The 24,334-nt window shown below is 43.5% G+C and overlaps 1 protein-coding gene across 11 annotated transcripts in view; it reads left to right on the top strand.

Annotated features, from left to right (window-relative positions):
• Window positions 1-24,334, top strand: part of MAGI1 (membrane associated guanylate kinase, WW and PDZ domain containing 1) — a 314,918-nt gene that overhangs the window by 216,496 nt on the left and 74,088 nt on the right. For all 11 annotated transcript variants that reach the window (XM_032193828.1, XM_032193824.1, XM_032193821.1 and 8 more), the window contains exons 3-4: window positions 12,132-12,251; window positions 23,663-23,869. In XM_032193828.1, the coding sequence (XP_032049719.1) occupies window positions 12,132-12,251; window positions 23,663-23,869 (327 nt within the window). The remainder of the gene's footprint in view (window positions 1-12,131; window positions 12,252-23,662; window positions 23,870-24,334) is intronic.

The raw sequence follows: 24,334 nt of genomic DNA, 5'->3' as shown, positions 1-24,334 counted from the left end.
GTAAAAGTCTCCAGGGAAGGTCAAGTTTCTGTTATTTTCAATAATAAATGAGATTCCCATTGAGCAAAATGATTCAGGAAATCAGCTTCAGCTCTCTGAATCACAGCTGCGTAGGCTCTGATGGAGGCCTGGGAAGAACCGAGAGGGTTGGAGGAGAGATGAATCTCCTCCGGGTCCTGCAGTGCTAACCACGTAGAGTTGACTCCAAGGAAGCACAAGTTTTAATGACTTTTAATGTATTTTGATGAAAGTCTCAGAGCTGTGATTTTCAAATACACTTGCTTACAGTCTTGACCTATCTCAAGTGACGTTCTTATAGGTGAGACAGCTACAGCAATAAGGGGAGAGTGTAGTATTTGTGTGATAGACAAATTATGTTTTTTCAAATCTTAGCAGTTTTCCCCTCACCACTTTTTGTTGCCCCAAAATGGATGTTTGGAAGCATTAATAATTGCACTTTCTCCTTAGCCTCTGGAAGTAGCTTAATTTGGCTTAACAGTTGGAGAGAGAAATTATAATGAATGTAATTCGTTCATCTAAAAATTGTGAAGCATAACCTAAACAAATGGCAATAGCAGTAGGAAAAATGCTATAGTGGATGTTTCAAACTTTAATCTTCTGTTGAGTTGTGAAGTGACCTGAGAGGAAGGAGTGGCAGTTTATCAAAAGGACGTATATTTCTTTGTAATGTGGTTTCATTGGCTCCTTGCAGTTATTCATCTTAGCGTTGCTAAAAATATATGGGATAATGGATGATGGCTATGTAGAGCTCTAATTTACCTTACTGCACAGTCACTGTGGAAATGTGCTTTAGCTACTTTGGCTCTTTTGTATTGCCTCGAGAGAGAGAATGTTGCCCATGTGTTTTGCTCTACAAGTCATCTGTTGTTTTTCAATGTATGCACATAAACAGCTCTTGCTGCTACGCCTAAATATTGAGTCAGCAGTTCCCTCTGATGAAGCCGTCACCGAGGGCTGTCACTTTTATCTCAACAGATCAGCATCACGGAGCACGTAATGCCATTAGCCCCCAAACAAAGCCTGCTAACCGCAGAGTCGTGGGGCACGAGTGACCTGCTGCTCTTCTGCTTCCCCGTCAGCTCAGAGCTGGGGCTGCCAGCACAGTCGCTGCGTGGCTCCGTAACCCATCCAAAAAATGGGTGCAGTTTCAGTCTTTCAACCTTGCAGAAGGAATTCTGAATATGTCGACAAGTGGGAGTTGCTCAGATTTTGTGGTGGATGTTAGGGGGCTATTTTGTTGGTATTTAAAATATTTAAAATGCCAGCAATGAATCTGTCACATCCACTGGGCTCTGCTCCCCCTCACCCTGCAGTTGCAGGGGTATCAGGGATTCATCTCCAGGTGCTCTTTTGCTTTACTACAACGCTTCCTTGGCAGGGTGAGAGAAACATTTTTTAGATCCTCAGAACATTTATTGCCTCTATCCTGCAAAAACTTGAGCACATCTTTAACACGAGGCATGGAAATTAGCCTTGAAGCTGTTGTGTGCACCTGTGTGCTTTAAGCTAAGCAGGTGATTTGCAGCGAGTGCCATGAGGGTTTTGTGCCAGCATCCATCTGGCAGAGTGGTGTCACCTGCATCAGTCATCTGAAGGACTCAACGCGCTTGTCACAGGATAAATGCCTCACGCTTTGAATGTAAGTGCTGGAGTTTGGGTTTAAACTTTATTTTTTGATACAGTCTTATCTGCTATATGACATCCTTGTGCTGAAGAAAAGCAGTCTGTCTCTGATAATCACCCGACTGTCCTCTAAATCAAGTAACACATCGGGACTTTGGAGAGAATCTCATTATAGAGTTTTTCTAAAGCCGAGATCTGATTGTGTATTTTCAGACATTCATTTTGCAGGAGTTGGCTGATCTAGTACTGCGAGAAAGCAGATTTCTGGGCCGACTGCTTTCTCAACACCCCTGATCACAATGTCCTCCACTGACCGTGTCTAAGCTGAAAAAGTAATCGTGGTTTAATTGTGTTTTTTTCTTTATTCTCCGCGTGAACCTGACACAGGTATGAGCTAAAAGCTGGTGGTGCTTCTGTTTGTTGGGAATTGGACGCAGGACAAGGAACAGCTCATTTTGTTTGGGCTGCCAAACAGTTGCACGAGGATAATTGTTGCGTGCAGCTTATTTATGTTGGATCCAAACCAGTGACAGTGGGGACCTTCAGATACTCTGGAATTACTGCGGTGAAGGTGGGAGCAGCTGGTGTTACAGCTCAGTGTGCTGTCTTGCATTGTCTGTTGGCCAGTCCGTACCAGAAGGGCATTGAGAAAATGGCAAGCGGGCTTAAAATGGCATTTAAAATGGGGGCACTTGTAGAAAATGACTTGCGAGAAGCTAATAAAATGGCAAAGCGTGTAATGTGATGGACTGATTGTTTTGTGTGAAGGCAGAGCTCTAAATGCCTACGCAGGGACATTTAGCAGAGAGAAGGTATAACTAGAAGTAATCAGATGAAATGAAGCAAAGACCATTTAAGCCAAACACTGTGTCATTGTCCCCAGTCTGAGCGCTGGAGGATTTTGTAGGGGTGGTGCTTGGCTTCAGAAAGGCGCTGTAAAACACTCCGTGGGTACACATCCTGTGAAATTCCGAGGTGATGACAGGTTTGGGAGGCGAGGTTTTCATTATTTGTGTACAACCGAAACAACAGCAACAACAAAAAACCTAACCCGAAGCACACAAATGGAGAAGGCTGCGTGTGTTATCAGTGGTGTGACAGACAGCTTCAGACCGCGGAGATGCAGAGGTGTGTGCTGACTAACCAGCAGGCTTCCTGGATCGGGGAATGCTTTAATTAAACATGAGGAATATGTGTTGTAACTTGGGTTTTCTCTAGTATTTTATTGCTCTCACAAAGCTGTAAGGACTAATAAGTTTTTGCTGTGTTAGAACTGGTAGTGTAGAACTTACAGCAAGGGAACTGCACCCAGTAAAATATTCCAACAGTTTTTACTTCAGCGAGGTAAGAAAAAATTAGAATTTATGTATTTGTTTTCTTTCATGTTCTAATGCTTCCAATTATCAATGGGGATGAATCCTAAACTCAAACACCAATCAACTCCTGAACATTTGGCATTTTTTCAGCATCCTGAGCAGTCACCTAATCACAATGTTACAGAAAGCAAACCAGAAGAATCTATTCAGCCAGCTAAAACGTTAGCAATCATGGAAAACCAAAGCGTGCTAGGCATACAGAGCTACTGGGAGGAAAAAAAAAAAAAAAAGAGAGAGAGAGAGAAAAAATGGTAGCAGTTAAGAACAGGTAAAATTAAGGGACAGAATCTGTAGGGAATAGTGCCTAAATGGGCATATTGCTGGGTGGATTTGCTGTCTGTTCTAGTCCTTCCCTTGCATTTCACAGTAAGTGCATCCATATGGCTCTATAACTGCATGTTTCTATAATCTGCATACTTCTTGCTATATCTGATGCATTTGCATTTTTTGGTCAGTAATGAATATGAAGCTGGAAAACCACCAAGCAGGGCTTGGAGAGGATTTGTCTGGGAACAAGACCTGCCTTAGCCCAGGGTTGGTAAGTGGGCAGACTTCTGCCTTGCCAAAAATCGAAGGGCCACAGGAGACTTGTGACTTTGTAAGAGTGTGATGAGGTTATCACGGTTGGAAGTCCATTAGGTTCAAAGCGTTTCGCAGCTCTGGGCTAGGGGAAAACATATACCGTGGTGACGGTATCTCCAGTGTCTGCTGTTCAGGGAAAAGACTGCTTTAAATAACTATATTGATGTCCTGTGGAAGTGTGATGGATGCTCTCTCTTTCATGGTCAGAGAAGATTTGGTCACAGAAACAAACATCAGGCAGCATCTCAGAGATAAACGTGTTGGTTTTATAGAACTCTCTCTTTCTATAGTGGAATTTCTAGAGATTAGACTAATGAACTGATCTAGTTATAGGCACATGCTGTTAGGTGAGCTGTTTTATTAAGACTTTTAAATGCAAATTGAAGGTCTGCTAGAAGGGCAATTAAGGGCAACAAAAAGAGTTTTCTATCACACCCAAGCAGGGCTGTCCCACATTGTGTTGTGCTTATCTCAGCAGCACAAACGGCCTCAGAAGACAAACAGCGAGGGAGGAAAGCAATCTTTGTTGAAGCAGCTGAGCAAATGGACATCAAATAATCTATTGCTGTGGCTCTAAAGTGCAGAATGTCTTTTCATGGATATATCTGCACATATGTGTATAGGTGTCAAGAGTAAATATTGTTTTTGGATATAAACAGAATTGAAGTACTGCAGGTGTTTGGTCTGTGTCGGATACCCAATTTAGTGTGAGCATAATTCCAGTATCTGTCCACAGGACGCTGAAACCTTGGAGTAAAATAGAGAATAGGTTACCTTGTTTGGGGGAGATTAAATTTCCTTAGTATCCAGGTTTTAAATAAAAAAAGCAATACTCCTTGGCTCACAAAATTCTCAGCCTGGGCAACACCTCCTGTTTGGCAATTCGTAGAAATCGGATAGCTTTGCAAATGGCCATGAGAAAAAATGATAACTCCTACGAGATAGGTTGTGCTTTCAGATACAGGACTTTCTACAGTGGGGAAGTGTGAATAACCCAATGAGGTATTTGTTTAAAAGTGCTGTTTTCATGGGAGCTACCCTGCATCCCACATGTCCTGTGACTTCAAAGTCATTTTGAGCAGCTGGTGGCAGAGAGCACCCACCCCAACACCTTTGGTCCATCGTGTTTAGTACAGATGTGCACGGCTGGACGCAGCAGTCAAAATCTCTCCTGCTGCAGGAAATATGTCAACACTTCTTACAGACAGTAAAGGTGGACCTTCTGAAGTAATGGTGTGAGACATGGTTGTAGCATTATCTAGACTTCTAGAAATGTATATATGAGAGAAAGTGAATATAAATGCAAACATATAATGGCACTGTTAATTTACTTTCAGCTGATTTCACTTCCCACAAGTCACACACACACGCTTACACCAGTGGCAATTTTCATTCATTTCTTTGCCAGTTTTTAAAAGCAGAACATTGCAGTGCAATCTCATTACTACAGCTTTATTGATTTATAAAATTACACTTTATTACACTAATCCATATATTAGAATAAAACAGTGCCTAGTTACATCTGAGGTCCTCTCACCGCGTAGGTACATCGTTTGCTTTTTCATCAGGCGCTCGCAGTTTAAATTAGTGGGTGTCATGCTGTTGGACTCAGTGAGCACAGGATTAATGGCAAACTCATTAGTTCACGAAGTTTAATCTTCTTGGTGGGTGTCCCATCTTGTGGGAAATGAGAGGGATTCGGCTGCAGGTGTCTGAGGTAACAGCAATTGCTCAAAGAGAGGGATCCAGAAGGCGAGCTGCTGCTGCTGTGAACATGAGAACATTTATTCCTTATGTTTTATTCGCTGCCAGAATACTTTTTTTTTTTTTTTTAAGATCCTTAGAAAAAGACCTGTTTAAGTGGCTTTCTTGGGAATTGTGGCAGTTTTTGAACCCTTACATCTTGTGGTCATTGAATAATGATCAGTTTCTTGGAATTGAATATTGCGGTCCAGAACAAAACCCCGTATTTGAATTGGCTTTGCGTAGCCACGGCACGGTGTCTCACTGCACATTCACAAGCTTGCAAAGCCCCAAAGCAGCAGCAAGTTATTTTTGTCTTTTAATCTGTTAGGCCCTGATATGTAAGGTTTCCTAAATCCCATTGATTTCTCTGGAATTAGGCTCCTGAAGTCCTTTGAGAGCCTGGGTCTGGCTCATCTTTCATCCTGGTGCTATAAGACAGGGAAAAAAAAACTGCTTTCCCTACCTCCAAACACTACAGAGATAAATGTGTTGAAGATTATCAGTGTTCTCATTCAGTGGCAGTGAGGGCCGCAGGAATACCAAGAATAGATTTAGAAGGGACAAAAATAACGTGCTGCCTTGAGGGTGTGCAAACCCCGAGCCGTTGCAGCGCGGCTTGGCTGAATCATTTCTCCAGGGAGGCTCCAGGCCGGCCGTGCTTCTTCCTCAGAAAGGAGCTGAGAGATGCAGCAGTGCCTCAGAAAGAGGGAGAGCAGCTTTTACGTGTGCCAAGGGTCAGCCTCATTGCTTGGTGTGTGCACAGCACGGTCCTTTGAGCAAGAGGGGATCCCCCCAGGCTGAGGGATCCAGCTTTGCCCCAGGAGAGTTGCTGGAGAGGCTGGTGGGAGCAGGAGGAGATAGCGAGCTCTTTGGACAAATCCCTTCCATCTTCCTTATAGATAAAAAATGTAAACTGTAGGCAAGAAATTCATTTCTCTCTGAAATGTCTCTCTAGAAAGATAGCTTTGTCTTGGTCAGCTGCTTTCTGGGTTTAATCAGTCATTGCTGCAGACTGTGCTGACAGAAATTTTGCTTGTAGTACTGCAGTCGTCTGTGTGGCCAGGAAGAGTCAATCAGCATCTGTTCCTGCACATGCATCATTAACAAAGCTGGGAATTAATGTCTAGTGACAGAGCACGTTCTCCTTTGGACTGAATTTCTGCTTCACCACCAAGACGCTTGGGATGCTTGTCACGTTTGTGTGGCTTACAGGTATCGAGTCGATGGCTGGAGAAGGGACAGACAACATTTAAAATCCCAGAGTGGGTTTCCCGAGTTGGGAGTTTCCAGAGAAAATTGTGTTTCTAAATTGAGCATCTTTGATTTGTAACAGACTAAGGCTTTCTAAAACTTACGTGTTTTCTGGAATTGCAACTATAAATTGCACCCCTTACCCTAGGTAAATGGGGACAGGCACCTGAATAATGGACAATGTACCTGTGTCCAAACACAGTTCCTTCTGCTGCTGTTAGAAAATAATGTCAGCAGTCTTAGTTTGGATAACCCCTGGAATCTATAGCATGAAGCAGTTCTGCGTACAGCGTTTGCTTACAGACAGGTTACACTTTATTTTTTGTTAATGTAGATAAGGCCGTTTCTAACGCGGTGTTGCAGATAAGTTCTGCCTTCAGCCCGGCCGCTAATCAGGTTGCTTCTTCTGGAGGCAGACCAGGTTTTGTCTGTCTCTTCCCTTCTCCGCTTGCCATCAGCAGATCTGTGGAGTTTGCCCTGCCTTCCAGTTATCTGGCACTGGAGGTGACAGATGCAGGAGAGCCGGAGCAGGCTTTCCAAATTATCTCGTGACACGAGGGAAGAAGGTGACCTCTGAGCGCTGCGCAGAGCACAGAGAGGCTTTTTTCCTAGCGTGTTTCTTCCTCAGCAGCTGAAGATTTTTTCGAGGTAGGCAAGGAGAGGAATCGCTTGCTGAATGAACGGAAATATCAGCCTGCAAGAGCAACAGCAAGAGCAGCATCCTTCCTTCTAGCCCGTCTGCAGGCAGCCTGTTGGCAAACCCCCGCAGCAGCGCTCAGCCCTGCAGCTCTGTGAGTCGGTGACATCCCTGCACACCGTGCATCGAAACCTTCCCTACTGCACTTCCCTCACCTGTGGTACCAACACTGGCTGGGGCTTATAGAAAATACGCCTGTAGCAGCCACATCAGTACCCTCAGTGTGCAATTCCCACATTTTGTCATTTTAAGAGAATCTGGACAGTGGAGACGAGAAGTAAAATGACTTGTGGTCTGCTGAGCTGTGTTGTGGAGGCTCACCATTATATCACTGCCAGGCAGTGGAATTGGTAAGGAGCTTGCAGAAATGCAATGGGGAGATGTAGGTGCTCTGCCCTGGAGAAGTTAACTTCTCAATAACACTCTAGAGGCTGTTTGGATGCATGGTTACAGAATTACTGCTCAAAAACTGTTTTTTCCTTTTTTTTTTTTTTTTTTTTTTTTTAAGGAGAAAACTGAAGTGACTGTGGCCTCTTTGAAGTCTTATTTTTAGGTTACAATAAGCAAGATTCTGATTAATTTAGCAGCAGGGCATCAGTGGCTATTAACAGCTTAACATGAGGCCATGGTAGATTGATAAGGAGCTAAACAGCCCCTGAATCACATATTAACAATCTGGCCATGCTATAATTGAGGCTCATGTTGGGTAATTGTCAGCATGGTTGATAGGCAACATAATAACAGTAGCTATTTGTCTTTTAAATGGGCACTTAAATTATTCAGAGTAATAGTTGATTGTCATCAGTACATCTGAGCCGTAGTCCAGTTACTCTGGGCATGGATGAGAAGCTTTAATTTAATTAATTTAGTTAGTGCAGCACGGGGCTCTCCTCGGGCAAGCTCACCTGTGTCTGCGAGCACTTTCTCAGGTGTGGTCTCCAGCCCAAGAGGAGATCCCTTTTCTGTGCCCTGGCCATTAATGGTGCATGGATCATCTCGGATGCCACCAGCTTGAGCGTGACAACCAAAGCAACAGCTCGGCAGACATTTCACCTCCCATCAGGGCCACCCAAATGCAGTTTTACCTCCCCAGAGCCAGAGAAAAGGTGAGACCCGCAATGCTAACTAACAGCCGTATTTATTTTTTTGTGGTTGTAGAAGATTTGAGCAGTTCCACTCTGCATTCATTTTTATACCAACTTTTATATGTTGTGGGACATTTTAGCCAAATTGTGAAAGTTTATGAATCATTAAATGTACAGAAGGAGTCAGTAACCACTCGGTTTCTCCTTCGGTTTCTTCGTGTTGTAGCATTAGCAATTCTGAGCTAGTCACGCAGTGGGACATAACTCAAATTAATTAGCTAAATTGCTACCTAATGGCAATAAGATTTGATGCCACTTAATATTTCAGTGCAAACATGGCAGGCAGGTTAACGTATTTAGATATGATTGGCTCTCCTTTCCTAATGGAGTATCTAACTCTTGTTTGGGCTGTCTGCAGCACTCATTGCGCTCAATTAATCCTGTCATTAGCAGTGCTCTGATCTGCTATTAGCTCCGATAAAATACACAGCCACCTCCGTAGCCCTCTTCTTCAGCGATGACCAACCTGTAGTAAGGACGCTGAAATGCAATTTAACGGGGGGAGGGCGGACACACTCAATGCTTTGCACATAATTAAATCACATTAATAACGAGAGACTTAATTACAATTCTGAGTTTATCAGCAGAAAGCTCTGACGGCAGCTTGCAGCCTGCGACGGTGCTGGGCAGCAGCAGGGTTGTTTGGGGCTGCAGAAGAGCTCGGGATGGACGGTGCTGGTTATTCCCAGCGTCCTATTCCTGGGAAAAGTCCCCGAGTTGGGTTACGCACCCCTTGGTTGTCTTTTCTTCCAGGCTTTCTTTCCGCCCGCCCTCTCCCCCCACCCCTCTCGCGAAGCAGCCCTTCTGGCTTTGTTGTAAGTGTGGTTTGTAATCATTGTACACATCCCAGATGGTTCATGAAAACTCTTTGAAATGCCATCTGCCAGGCGTGTGTCCAGCCGGCAGCCTGTCATTCTGCTACAAGAAAAACGGAGGCGGGTTTTCCCTTCCCCCTGCCTTTCTGAATCGCATTCAGGAACACTTGCTCAGATGTGGAGCAGGATAACAGCCCGAGCATCTGCAAGCAATCTTCGCTCTAGACAGCGACATGGAAAGTTGTTGGGTTTTTCGCCTTGGTCCAGATAAGATATCCTAAGCAGTGTTGTTTTTATTTTCCCCCCTGTTCCTTGCCGGAGCCCAACGGGAGGTGACAAATGTTATCTCTGTGATGTAATGTTTTTCTTTTACGCCCTGGCTTGGCGTTCCTAATGCATTCAGCGTGTGTTGCAGGCAATCGCGCTGATAGCAAGCACATCTGCGATTTTTTGACTTGAACATATTCAGGAAATTAAGAACACTGAGATGAAACAAATAGATCCATTAAAATGGCTCAGAGGAATTATGGCAGAGATATAATTGTCATGTCAAATAGGCAGCCAGCACTAGTAAACTGCTGACTGCAATTTCACTGCTATAAAAATTCAGAAGGAAAAAAAAAAATGATTAATAAATACTCTCCGTGGGAAGATATAGATAAAGAAAAGATGAGAACTCGAAAAGATAAAGTAAAATGAATCTTGAAGTTCCTTGATCTCTGTGTTTTATGAACGTGTGCTGTCAGTTACTGGGAAGAAGTTCGTCGCAGTCTCTGTCACTCGGCTCGCGTGGCTCGGGGTGACGCTTGGATGATGCCGAGGGTGAGGAGCGTTACGGGGTCTGATTCTCACTTCCATTGTGCTCCAGGTGTGGGGCAGCTCCAGCACATCCGGGGACATATTGCTGGAGCTTTTTGATCTTTCCGCCCTCTTCTGGGCCTGGTTTAGGGGAACCCAACAGAGGCCAAGACCCACGATGCCCAGGTGAGGCTCATCACGGTGTGAACATCCACAGCAGCACCAGGCGTGGGGCAGCATGACTTGGGTGGAAATGCAGCAGCTCAGGCAGTGCAGGCCCAGTCCTCCTCTGGTCTAGGTCTGTGAAAGACAGCTGTCCTCTGCTGCAAGCTGCTTGGTAAAAATCGTTGTAGGAATTCATGAACTCAAAGAATGCCAAATTGAATCCTTTCAAACAAGAAAGAATAGTCCTGCTGGTAGGGTGAAGGTATCCATCATCATCTCCGTCCCCTTTTTTGCTTTTCTTCCTCCTGCCTTTAGCCGTTCACACGGCTCCAAGAGAAGGAATGATAGCAAAAGCACAGGAATTTAGAGGCTATCTGAAGGCTGACGGTGAATAAAATGAGAGAGGGGATGGAGGGGAGAGAGAGAGAGAGAAAGAGAGACAGATTCTATTTTGAAACAAGAAATGGAGGATTTTGGAGAAAGTGGATGTCTATCAAGGAAACTAATCTAGTGATAGTGTTTCGAGGGTGTCATTCCATCAAGACTGACCTCTTGAGCAGTCTCTCGGATGAATAGGGCATAAGCAGATTTTCCGCTTCCCTGGCACTTGAGGAAAACATTTGCCAGATGTAGGCATGGTAAATTTATGCTCTTTCAACTTCTGAGAGCTGGAATCTTCCCAATTAGTTTCCAGAAACTCACTTTCTTTATATTTTCTTCAGTTCTTTTATAGCAGGTTTAAGAAACTGTATGCACTGAACAGGTACTGCCCAGGGGTTGGGAAAGCCTCAAAGAAGTGAGAAATCACGCTTCATTAAATATTAGGAATGGTTTCCACAGCTCTGAAGTGACTCCCAAGCCAGCAGATTGGTTGCGGCCACAGCCATCAGACACCTGCAACCTTCTAACACCGTTCTTTCTTCTAAAGTTCAGTTTCTTTTCAGGTGTCTTTAAATCTGTCGTTTGTATTTAATCCCAGATGTACAGAATTCAGCTGTCTCCTAGTCTCTGGAGTCAAGGAAAATAAAGGCTATTGAACAGAAATGGATCCCAATCAATTACGCTGTGCTCAATGACCTAAAATGCAGTGGCCCAAGCCATCTCAGCAAAAAGTTGTGAAATGACTCATCTTACACCATGCTTCGAAGGGCTGGAAATTGGTAGGAAGGGAAGGGTTTCAGAGCTGGCAGAGCAGCAATGATCAGAGCCCTGTTCTCCATGGGTGATGTTTAAATTGTTGAGTGCTAGAGAGAGGTTCAGTGTGAATTATTACTTAAAAGGAAGAGTATTTCTTGAACCGGGATGAGCTTGTAGGTGAATTATGAGAAGCGTTTCCAGACAGTTTCTCTAGTGGGTGCACGCGAATGGTGCATCCAAACTGCCTCATGGTATTTTTTTAATGTAGAATGAAAATCAAAACCAAAAACCATACATAAAGTAATAAGATGAAATAAGGGAGAAGAAATCTGTGATGTGAAAGAATATATGGTTAGAAAAAAGTGACACAGAAATAATGGAAGACAGAAGTTGCCTTATCTGAAAATACGAATTGCAATTTTATCGAAGTTGAAGTCACACTCTGCTAATGGCAGGAAGGTAATTGCTGGCATATTCCCAGATACCGTACTCTTCCAGCTGTGATTCTGCATGTGGTACAAGATAATTCTTTGCCAGAAAGCCTTTCTGGGAATATCAAAACTACCGTGGTTTGGTGGAACAACTAGTACCATCATCAGAAATGTATGTCTTGTCCTGTTTTTATGTGGGTTCCTAACTGGACTCCTGGCGTTGCTTTCTGTGTATCATAGAGTGGTATTTTTTGGATACTGTTCTCTTTATAATCAGTTTTATTGTCCCTTTTAACACCTGATGAAAAATTAACACGTTAATATTTATTTTTTTCTTCTTTCAGGCACAACTCGCCCTCCGAGAGAAGGAGAAGTGCCTGGTGTGGACTATAACTTTCTGACTGTGGAGAAGTTTCTGGAGTTGGAGCGAAGTGGGACCCTTCTGGAAGTAGGAACCTATGAAGGTATGGAATCACGGGCAGAGAAAAAGCACTTCGCGTAGGCATGGTAGGATGACTGAGTTGCATCACCTGTGTTCAAATTAACCAGCTACAGTTAAGACCTTGCTTTCTGTTTTAGCATTCCATTTCCATTTTCTGACGGTACACGGAGAGAGGGAATTTCAGTATTGCTGTGTTTTGTCTTTTCCTACTGAGTTAACTACCTCAAAAGATTAACATCAGTAGGCCAGGAGGATCTAAGATGAAATCTGGTAACAGAATACTGAGGGAAGGCAGTGTGGCAGTGAATGAAAATGCATCTTTCCTTTGTGTCCTCTGTAACCTATCTTCCTATTCGCTTTTTCTTCCCTCCTGCTGTCTCTTTTTTTCCTTCAATCTTTTTGTCTTCTTCCCTATGTACACATCCTTCCTCGCCCAAATGTGTCTCAGAATGCAACGACATGGTGCACTGTTTTTGGCCTTTTTTTCTTCTTTATTCTTGGATAATTACTTCTAAGCCGAGACATTGTGTTGATTCTTTTGACAACGCAGCTTTGCAAACAACAGCACTGAGACAGCCAAGGGGGCACTGAAATGTCACTAGGGTGAGAGAAGGAAAAAGATGACTTTGCCTCCCAAGAAAATGCGAGGCAAATTGGCCAAATTTAGCTACACAATAGGATTTGTATAACTAAAGATGCAATCTCTGTCTCCTTTAAATTGAAAACTACTTCTGTTGTGTTGTTTCCACCTACTCCTCCCCAGAGAACATTCAGATGCATCTCTTGGGAAGCTAATGAAAATCACAGAATCATACAAACAAAAGAAACGCGTTACAGGTTTGAAAGTCCTTCCTGTGCACTTCAGCTCATGCATGTCATTTGCAAGAAGTGGGTCTTGTCATAACTAGGAGTAGAAATACCCTTCTTCTTGCAGCCATTAACAAGGTAAATGAATTATGTTTTAAAATGTGACCTACACAGCAATAGCTGATATTCTTTGAAAAGTAGTAATCAAATATGAACAAAAAAAAAATTGGGACATGTGGCTTTTGTTTTTTGAGCTCTAAAAGTAAAGTCCTGAAACACTGTCTAGCCTACTTCTTTAAAAACTCCCTTATAAGGTCACCTTTAAACCTGGCACTTAATCCCAACAACAGACAATTGTGGTGTCAAACCTGGTTTACGTGAAGATGCTAAATGCATTATTTGGTTTCGCTCTTCCACCTCTCCAAGCTGATTAGCCCTATCAGCACCAATACTAATGTTCCAGCAGCAGCACTTCTCCAAAATCAGCTTTTTCCTCTCCATGTTTCTAATTATAACACTAAATTACTTTTCTTTGTCATGGTGCTTGAAATAGATTGGCTGAACTGCCTTGCCATTGCTTCCTGATCATATTTGTTCTGGTGACCTTTCCACTTGGAAAGACAAAATGGGTAACTGGCTGTAAGCTGGCTCCTGGGAGATGCTGGGCATTAGCTTTCAGGGAATGCTGTACCCATCTGGGACAGCTATTGCATGGTCATTTCATTGCTTATGTGATTATATGCTTTAGCAGCTAAACAATTTAGATTTCATGGTTAGCTCTTTCGAGTTGCTGCATATGAGGTTGACTTCTGAAAGTCTCATGGGTATTTCAGTTCTGTGGGTGATAGAAGTGTCAACTTGGAGGGACTGATTTGTCCGAAGTGCCGAGAAGCTTCTTTCCCCATTGACATCAGGGATGCTGATGCTTAGTGGTTCTGGAGAACTGGCCCATGAGGGAAAAATCAGGTAGAATAAAGAAAATAATGACAATATGTGTATACACATATGCATCAAGACACATCAATATTTGATAGTAATGTGAAATAAATAAAGTTCATTTTTCATTTACAGCTTCAAGAAATGATTTTGTTGTCTTCCGAGATTTCTTTAATGGCTTTGTTGTCCTTTTATTTTTTTGAAAATCTTATTTTACGAGAGTATTGATCAAGACAGTTTTGATCTTGATTAGATCTTAGAATACGGTGTGGTTAGGACTCAAGCTGCAACCACCAGCAATTTTGCTTTAATAAAAAAAAAAAAATCCCCAAAAATGTAGAGCACAAGGTTAGAATTCTGATGTCCGGGTTTTCTTCAGAGCCTAGCTTTATAGTCCTAGATTATTTTAATTTTCATTTGTTTTATGCTGCATTTTGCTTGCTTTTTTTTTTTTTTTAATGCACCACCATGGTGAAGTTGATTGTATTTTTGGCTCTCCCGGTGACAGTTTATTCTAAACCAGAGGGATAGAACTCAACAAAAGGAAATACTCTCCTGTTTCTCTCCAGAGAACAATAAAATAATACCTTTAATGCATGGCTTTTAATATTAGTAATGCTACTTATAGTACTGAGCCCAACTCCAACAACTGCAGGGATAGTGTTGCTTTCAGTTACAGTGCAATTTGGTGATTTAGAGATGAAGCAAGGGCTAAGCCACGAAATGGAGAGCAGAGATGTTGAACAGGCAAATTCTGCCTCATGACCTAAACCAGGTTTGGTGGGGCTGGATGAACTAACAGGCTTGTAAGAAGGCACAGAAGGGTAGAAGCATTTCACAGCTGAGGGAAAGGAGAGGGAAAGACACAGCTGGCAGTTTTCAAGAATCAGGTTGATGAAATCCAGACCCAGTATTCCAGGTGAGGAAGAAGATCCTCCTCTCGAGGAGCTCCTGCTATTTGTGGTGCTGGGAGCAGAGGCTGGGGTTTCTGTGTGTTCATGTGATGATGGGTGGGAGCTGGATGTAGTCGTGCTCTTTATTTCTCTGCATCATTTCAGCAGCTGGAGAGAAAGTGTGACCTAAACAATCAAGGCTACGTTTTGACATTACCAGATGACATTCATTTGCCTTTTGAAGGCATAAAGCCACTCAGAAACCAGCACTATCATTGGGAAAAACCTTGCAGGAGATATAACAAAAGCATTTAATAGCTACTGAAGAGAACTTCTGGGGAGAAAGAATAGAAAACAGGGAGCTTTCAGAGGAGGGGTAAAATGCAGGACTTTGATGCTGATAAGGGATGCTATTGATTTGGAAGGAATAAAGTGCAAGCAGAAGAGAACAGCTGGAAACCACAAAATCGTCGGAGAGTGTATCAGGTTTTGAAAGTGCTCTAATTGCAAAGAGGAACTGCAAGCTGAAGAGGACAAAAAAGGTGTTGCCTGCCCACTGGGCTGCATAATATCAGTAGTATTTCTTCTAGTGCACTGCAAATGTGTTCCTCAGGACAGTTTTTGATTCACGTCCCTGTAAATGCAGAGCAGGCACGGCAGCCTCCTCTCTGACCACCACCGTGGTGTGTTCTGCACCCAAAATGCTCTTAAAATCATAATTAGGTGTGTGGGGGGGGTGAATTTGAAAGCCTTAGTTCCTGAGGTTTTCAGATCTAGTTTTAAGATGCTGCTAGAAACGTCTGATTTTTTTCCTTTACAAAAGCCCCATTTTGATTGCATGGAGCAGAAATCCTGGAAGATGTGCCCAAAGCTGTGATGTGCCAGCACTGGTCACTTCTGCACCCCCTGAGTGCGGGTGAGGCTGCACGTGACGTGCTCGAGCCAGCTGGTAACTCCCCTTGACAATATCCATTACGAAGAAAAAATCTTTTCAGACTGCACATTACCTGGGCCTTCTGGTGGATAGGAAACCAAGATAATTGTAATCTCGGGCATTTATTGACTGATCCTTCAGGGCACAAAATACTGATGGATGCATGGCAGTAATTGTGTAGGCTACTAATTATTTGGCAATTACTTCTGCATTTGAATTGCGGGCTCTCCCAGGGACCCCAAGGGAATGCTGCTTTGAGCGGAGACACAGCTCCTAGGTTTTATTCCCATTTCTTCCCCAGCCTGCCGAGTGGCCAAATCAGGTGACAGCTCTGTACTTCAGGTTACCAGCCTGAAGAATATTAAAACAACACTTACTTCTCTCCTCATTAATATTTCAGCAGCCGTCCTGTGCCTGCAGTTATCTCGTGTTACAGACAGAAGGGAGGTGGTGGGAGCAATGGGATTTTGGAGCTGGGTGCAGCAGGGGAGGTGGGCGCTGGGCAGGGACACACGGGACATTGGCGTGGTGGCCTAATTTTGAATGGGGATGGCCGTGTCGCTGGGGTCTGGCAAGGCTGAATTAATGAATGCCTGCCCAGCACTTAGCGATCCTCAAAAGAAAAAGTGCTGCACTTTGTAACATGTGAAGGGTTATTACATTATGGAGTATTATTGTCAAGGCATCATCTTTCATTCTCAGGACAAGCGTTATGTGATTGCCAAGAGAAGTAATAAGTAATCTGCATTAGCCTCATGACTAAGATGTAATGGGGTGACTTGCGAACGTTTTTAAAGTGTATAAAACTAGCTACTGTAGACAGGGTCTCCGATTGTGGTACTTAATGAGCGTAATAAATTACCTTAACAGAGCAGTTAGAGTTTCAGCAGAAGCAGAGAGGTGTACTTGGCAACATGCTTCAAATCAAGATGCCTTTAGCCTGATAGATCTGATGGGCGAGCTCTCCTTGGGTTTCCCCACAGCAGCGCTGCTCCCCCAGCTGCCCTCCCAAAATGTCTGGGCTTTCTTTGCTGTTTTTATGCTGCTTCTGCAGCCCGTGGGTCTTGCCAACTCGGTACAACCTTGAAACGAGCGCTGTGTTCACGGCGTGCAGAACATGACAAGATTGGGCGAGGAGGGCTGGCAGATGCTGGGGATGCCCATGCAGCGGAACAACATGTTCCGCTTAACGAGATAAGGTCTGCTTATTAATGTCTCCATCCCACAGATTGACTCAATAAATCATAATGGCTCCTTCAGCACCGTTACCATGTATCATGTCCAATACCCACTTACGAGCAAGCATCTGTGCAGAAAGATGCCTTTCTTACCTTTGGCTTTGCGCCTTGCTTTCTTCTCCTTTTTTAAACTGCTAGTGAGAATCAAAAGTCTACATTTTTGTCTGGGCGTGATTATCAGCATTAAACATGAGTGCAGCTATACTGAAGTGTCATCAGATAACAATGCTTCAGTCTACAAACAGCTGAAGTTGTGGCTGAGGAACTCTTTCTCTCGAAAAGCAAATATTCACATCTCTGGTAGGGCTTTAGAGTGGTTTTGAATTTCCTATGGAAATTCTGTGTGGCTTCTCTCTGTGCACTTGCAATGGGAAGAGGTGCTAACAGGACACATCCTCTGCAGGGGGGATGCACATAAACATACAAGCACTTGCAAGAAGAGTTGCATGTTGCAGTGGCTCAGCGTGGCATTTTCTTGATTCCTACCTCCTTGTGCTAGGCAGGGTGTGTGCCAGCCACTTCTGTGTTCTCTGGACGTACCGTGCACAAGCACACACTTTTGTTCCCTATGAATATTTTAAATCTATTTGCATGTGTATACAGCAGAAACTCTGATATAGCTGAACTCAGGAAGCACCCCAAGCTTCCACATCCATCTCACGCCCAATACCACCAGTATCTTCCAGTTTATGTGTTACTGGAAGTGTCCTTGCTTTGTTTTGGCTTGTTAGAAATTTTCCATGCATTAAATGCACTTGGCTAGAGCTTCATGTGAGTGCTAGCAGTAACATGTGGCAATGCCTTGGGATATCTATACACAGGGAAAATTAAAATAAATGAGACCGATCTGATCTGTAGGTGACTTTCTGCCGTGCTGTCATTGCCTGTAAGGCACTCGCTGTAGTATGCGTTAGATATCAAACAGAAATTGAAATGTGCCCATTGTAATATTTTTACTAACTTAACAAGAAATCCAGACTGATCTTTCAGTTAACCTCACCATTAATAGCTGCAAAAATTGGCAGAGAATCTGCTAGTTGGAGCAAATTGGATTTGCATATATTGTAGGCTAATTTCTCCGAGATCTTCCGCTGTCTGTGTTTTGCTTCCAATCCAGATGCTGTATCCAAGGCCTCCTCCTGGTTGCCTGGATACTCTGAATTTCCTCGAGGCAATTGCTAATCAATGTGCAGTTGCAGCTAGGTGAATCCCGCAGACAGCAGCCAGATCTGTCATCTAAATGTGGAAATCTGTAGCAGAATATGATCTGGAAGGAGAACAGACAAAACACTGTAGCAGGAGCCCTGCTCCCAGGAACCAATTCATCCTGTGCTAATCAGACACAAGCACTCTTGCTGGATTAGATGAGCAGAGGCTCTTCTGCTAAAATGAAGGGTCAATTGCTTTGGTTCTTGTAGAGCGCGGAGAAGAGGAGCTGCATCTCAGAAAAGAAAACAATTACATTAATAATTACATTTAAAGTCTTCATGTCAAGGCCTTGTTTAATTTTATTGCTTATCTCCAAGTCTCTTTCCCCAAATAGGCGTTTGCATGAAGGCAGTTTGCTGCAAACTGCTTCTTAAAACATGAGCTGTTAATGGAGTCCTTGGTAACTCCTTTGAAGATCAGATGCACTTCTTGTGGACGCAGGGTCCTCTACACTACACAGAGGCTTTCAAGTGTTTTAATTTTTGTTTGTTTGTTTGTTTGTTTTATAATTACAAAATTATGCCTTGCAGCAGGCGTCAGTAAATTCAGGACCGCAAGAACTCCATTCTGTGCTTTCCTGAGACAAACGTGCTTCCAGTCCTAAATCTCTTTGCAACAGAGAATCAAAACTAATTCCCCTCTCCCCAAAAAAGAGAAAAGTTGCAGCAAAACCAACACTTACAGACTAAAGTACCTGAAATGTAAGGTCTGGGACCATGTTCCTCGATTGGTGTTGTACCATTAGGACTAATGCTTGGCCTCGTGCTTGACCTTGCGCGCAGCTCCGCTGCCTTCTGGCACATCTCTGCGTTGGCTCTGCTGCCCTGTCCTCACCCCAGCTGCCTCTGTGGTCTCATCTTGCCTCTCTGCAAGGTGAAACACCTGATTTTCTATCCGTTCAGTTTTAGGCTCTTTTAGATCTGCATCTGTCTTCTTGTACATTTCACCCCATTCCAAAAGCCGCATTTTGGATGGAAGGAGTCCTGCTAACTGTATGTGAATTGAATGGTAATAGGCATCAGTTCTTAGGAATTGGATTCAGTTATTTTAACTTAAAAAGGCACCAATTAGCAGTCTTTATGAATTACATTTCAAATTCCAAGTCAAGTAAACAACTTAAGATCGTGTTTATTGCCCTTCAGGGAAGCAGTTCATAAAAATGTTTGCTTTATTTTATTTCGAAATATAAGATAAATTTTTCATTGCCACCAGGTTTCCAAAACTTAAAACAAACAAACAAAACCCACGGTGTCTCTGGGCCGACAGCATTACTTTAATTTATAAGCTGCAGGACAGGATAGGAGCTGCTGCAGATCGCTTTCATTGATTATGAACACTGCTTGAACTGGCGGAGCAAGAAGTGTTCTGATGATGAGAACTCGTCGTCTTGTTGTGATTAGCTGTTACCGAAGCCTAATTACTGTGCGTGATGCTAAAACGTGTAAGCTGCCGACACTTAGAGATAAGGAGATGAAAAGAAATCAGCTCCTTCCAAATAGCTATTGTATTTTCCTCATTATTACTGGTAGTTTTGTGTGCTCTCCCGAGTGGTGCTTTGGAGTACCTGGATTAAGTCACGGTTTTGGCTGCAAAAGCTGCCATCAGACTTCAGCTGTGGTTAAATCTGTTTCACGCACCAAGGGACCGAATAAAATAAGGGTTAGTGAAAGGTGCTGACGAGGAATTCAGTTAATAGTATGTGCATCTGCTGAGGGAATGTGTTATTAGCTATTATTTCAGTGACTGCAGGCGGGATCCAAACGTGCATGAGGAAAGTAAGGTTTAGGAGCCCCATTCCCATAGGAATCAGACCTGGGAAAGTTCCTGGCATCCCAGGTGCTTCAGAACTGGCATTTCCATGGGAAGGGAGCTTTTCCCATTCCTCTTTGCCCAGGAGCTGAGCTGCTCTTTTCCAGCCTTGAGGCGTCCCGTTAGGGGCACCACGGGGGAGCTCAGCACCCGGGCAGTCCTGCCGCAACTACTGCGTGGAGTTTTGGGAATGTTTTGGGATGCTCTGGGCTGACAGATGCTTGTGTATGCACATGTAACATGCTGTTAATAATTAGAGCTGATTGGATATTCAGTACAAATTACACTGGCTATGAAGTTAGCCCCTTCTGTAGGCTTACAAGTGGCTCACAAAGCACTGTTAAAGCATATTTTTAAATATATGTTTTTTCGTAAACATTGGCAGATTTAATTCGAGCAAATGATGTCAAGTCTGAGTGCTTAAAAACTCTTCCTGGGCTGTTTGCTGTCAGCTTGTTAATGGTGCACGTTTGGATTTCTGAGTCACAGGGTAAATATTTTCTCTTTATAATTTGTAGGATTAAACACGCGTTTTGATGATGATTTTAAGTGCCAGTCCCTCCTACTGGTGTGTCTGCCCCCGAGCCCAGGCCCGCGTGCTGCGCCTTGCAAATGAGCTGCTTAGCAAAGAGAAGTAGGTCTGACTGCACCCAGCAGACACAAGGCACAGGGAATATTCCCATTCTCTCACTCTCTGTCACCTGGAAGCTGCGTTGGAGCTTTCTTTTGCACCTCGTCATCGTGGGCTGTGTGGTGTGCCAAACCTGTATCTCCTCGTGGGAATCTGAGGGAAGAGCTGTGATTTTTTCACTATTGACTCAGGCTGAATCTGCCTCCTGTGGAGGGAAAAGCAAAGTTCAGCCCCGGTGGCTGCCTTTCCCGTACTCTGCAAAACAAAACCCACGCGTGCACAGCCTTGCTCAGTTTCCAATTCATATTTACTCTCTGTATGCCTTCATATATATTTGTAGGGATCCCTAATACAGCACGCAGCCTTTGCATACAATAATAATTCACTAACAGTGGTACCAACAGCCATGGTGGGTTTGAAAAGTGACTGGTGGTTTTGGAATAAGCAAATCTGAAATACTTTGAAGAAGCCAGTTTTTTCTCTTGAGGAACAGCTCTCCATGGACTGGTAGGAAGCCCAGCATTGCCTGTTACTAGAGGAACTGAAAATGAGCAAGCTCAAAGCTATTGGTCTGTAGTTGGAGGAGCAGTGGTAACATCTGTGCTGTGTTTTTGTCCAGGAGAAATAAAAATCCACGCTAACAACATCCACGTACCCTCTTAAGTCACTTTGTTGCATCCATCGCAAAAGGATGTAATCGTTTACAACAGACCTGAAGTAAATTTTGCCCAAAATACTGATGTTCAGTGCCATAAATAAAAGCTGTTCTCATCTTTCTTGTGCACACGTAGATCTGTGGGCTTAGCAGTTAACATCCTTACAAAACACACCTACCTTTTGAAAAAGCAGAAGCAAACAAAAAAGCAGCAGCATTTGTCTGGAGAAATGCTGAAGAGGATAGGAGTGGAGCACGGTAGATTCTTTTTCCTTCCCACCTACCTTTGTATTTTTCCTTTTGCTTTCTTTCTCTCCTGTTCCTTTTTTCTTTTTTCTTTCTTTTTTTTTTTTTTTGCATAAAATAATTTTGCAGTATGTAGAGCATAAGAATCATTTCTCTAGCACAGACTGCAACCTGCTTTAGTAGCCTCCATCCCCATTAGAGACTTTCCAGAAGAAGTAATTTCCTCCTCCCTATAAATTATGCAACGAGGTGCATTTAAGATTCTGAAATGACGAAGGGAAGATGAAAGCGTTGCGGAGCGTCGCTGCTCCTGTGGAGCTGAACCCACGCCGTTGTACACAGGCTGGAACATGCCTTGTTAAGACAAACCTGCACGTGGTGCTGTCCGGGTGCTCAGGCTGTGAAAACACGGAGCGAAGAGCTCCCCGACTCCTCCAGCCTCGGCTCTGTAAGACTTTTTCTCCCCTTGGAAGGCAACAACTGGGGAAGGCAGCAATGTGTGCCCAACGTGGCTTTCCTCAGCTGGGCTCTGCCAGCCTGAGCTGGGTGCTTCCCAGTCTCCCTTTATCCAGGTGGATCTGGAGACTTTCCAGAGCTGCACTTTGAGATCTGTGAGTGCTGGGATGTGCACGATCCCCAGGGCCTTACCCTAAAGCAGGCAACTCCCACAGCATTGGGGCTGTAAGGGACTTGGAGGCTCAAACAGGAAAGGCAGCTCAGTGGGCTGAGCAGGAGTAGAGTACGAACGCTGAGGCTGGCTTCTGCAACAAAAATGCACACGTGGATATAAAGAGTAAATGAAATAGTCTTTTTTTAGCACAGGTGGGGTTTTAAAGTGCCCTTGAATAATGTGCCTTTGGCATGTGGTTTCCATCTAGTGTAATAGGAGTAATAAAGGGACAGGTGCATTTTCTGGGGAATGGATATTTAATATATTATGTAATTATGTGCTGAAAAATTGAAAAATAATGCTGTCATGTTATGCATAACCTATGGAGATAGATGAGGAATGTAAATAAATGTACCTGTGTATTTTAAAGAAGAATCTTGTGCTGCTGCAATAACAGCGTGGGTTTATACAAAGCTAAATGGGAAGGCATGTTTTAATGTTGTGGCATGCCAGAGAGCATAGGGAGGATATTTAAGTCCACCTTTGGAATCCAAAGGTGGCAAATAAAACATAATTATAATTAATGAATGGGAAGATTTTGGAAATTGTATGTGTCCCAGATCTCTGTGCAAAAAGCCTCCATCCGAGGAGGAAGAAGAGCCTTGCAGTAGGGCCAGGACTCCTGTATCTCCCAGTGACCCGAGTGCTCTGAGCTGCTCACACCACCTCTGGTGACAGCTGCCAGCAGCTGTGTGTTGGCACAACTGCGGTGTGTCTTTGTCCCTCCCAATTTTGCTTTAAGGTCTTCACTTCTACCCAAGTTTTTAAGGTCTCCATTTGTACCCAAGTGGACCCAACCGCTGGGCTTCCCCTTTGAAGAAAGCAGTGCCACGCGGTGCCTTTCCTTTCCTCTCCTTTGACAAAGTTTTCCTTTCGAGAGAGGCTGGGTTTTGTTTTTAAATGCAACATCCACCCTAAAAGAACCTGTGTATTAAAGCAGGCCATCGAGCCTTTCATCACTTCACTGGGTGATAGCAGTCATGAATTTTTTATTTTCTGCAGGGCTCACTCCAGATCTGCCACAGCTTTGTGTGGGTGCACACATGGAAAAAGGCTACTAATTGAAATTCAGATGTAATGAGATGAAGTTTGGTATTCACCACGGCTGCCTTTTGTTTTAGCCCTTGTACGCTCAGTGCACCTAAACAATGCAACCATTGCTTCTCCTTTTAGATTCAACAAAAATAACTTAAAAGGCAAGAAATATTTCCGTGTCCACTCCAGAGATCTGGAGATGAAATATGCCCGGAAAAAAATGGGAACGGCGTGTGTCAGTTTGTCTGTTTGCTTATTTACTACTGGGGTGGGACAGAGATTTTGATGGAATTGAAAATAAAATAAAACAGAAATCTTGCTGCTTTAAACCGTTCCCTTTTGAAGATGCAAATGTGTTTCTATTGCCTAGGTAACTATTATGGAACGCCCAAGCCTCCCAGCCAGCCCCTCAGTGGGAAAGTGACTTCCACCGATGCTCTGCAAAACCTGCAGTCTGGCTCCAAGCAGTCGACTCCAAAGCGAACCAAGTCTTACAATGATATGCAAAATGCTGGCATAGTGCACCCAGAGAATGAGGAAGAGGATGATGTACCTGAAATGAGCAGTAGCTTCACAGGTAAAACAAAAATACCACAGTCCATCAGTTAGGATACACGGGGAAGGTTTATGGAGGGGGAAGAGGGGGCTATGTGTTTTTATTTTATTTTGTTTGGGTTTATTTTGTTTTAATTTATCTTATTTTTTTGTTTGTATGTTTGTTTGTAATGGGTTTCCTGCAAAGCTGTCAGTTTTGGAAGGAACTGGCCAGTGTTACCTGTATGACAGGTGTCCAGGTGTGGATGCTCTGAAATATTTCTGAAATGGCCTTGTGGGACTGGGCTGGATGAGAAAAAGTGGGAAAAACCTCCCATCCACTAGTTACCTTTTGGTTGTTTTGTTTTCTTCTTGTTGCTGGATAGCTCTTGGTAGTGACAGATAGAATTTGAGGAGTATGAAGGAAATTCATGTTTGGTTTCTTTCTTTGTTTTCCTTCCTGGGAGGCATTGCATTTTGAAATCCTCAAGCATAGGAAGCTGCTAGG

Source organism: Aythya fuligula, chromosome 10 (genome assembly GCF_009819795.1).
Source record: "Aythya fuligula isolate bAytFul2 chromosome 10, bAytFul2.pri, whole genome shotgun sequence".
In the NCBI taxonomy this organism is placed as follows: Eukaryota; Metazoa; Chordata; class Aves; order Anseriformes; family Anatidae; genus Aythya; species Aythya fuligula.
Note: the sequence above shows the minus strand (reverse complement) of the source record. Positions and strands in the feature narration are given on the sequence as shown.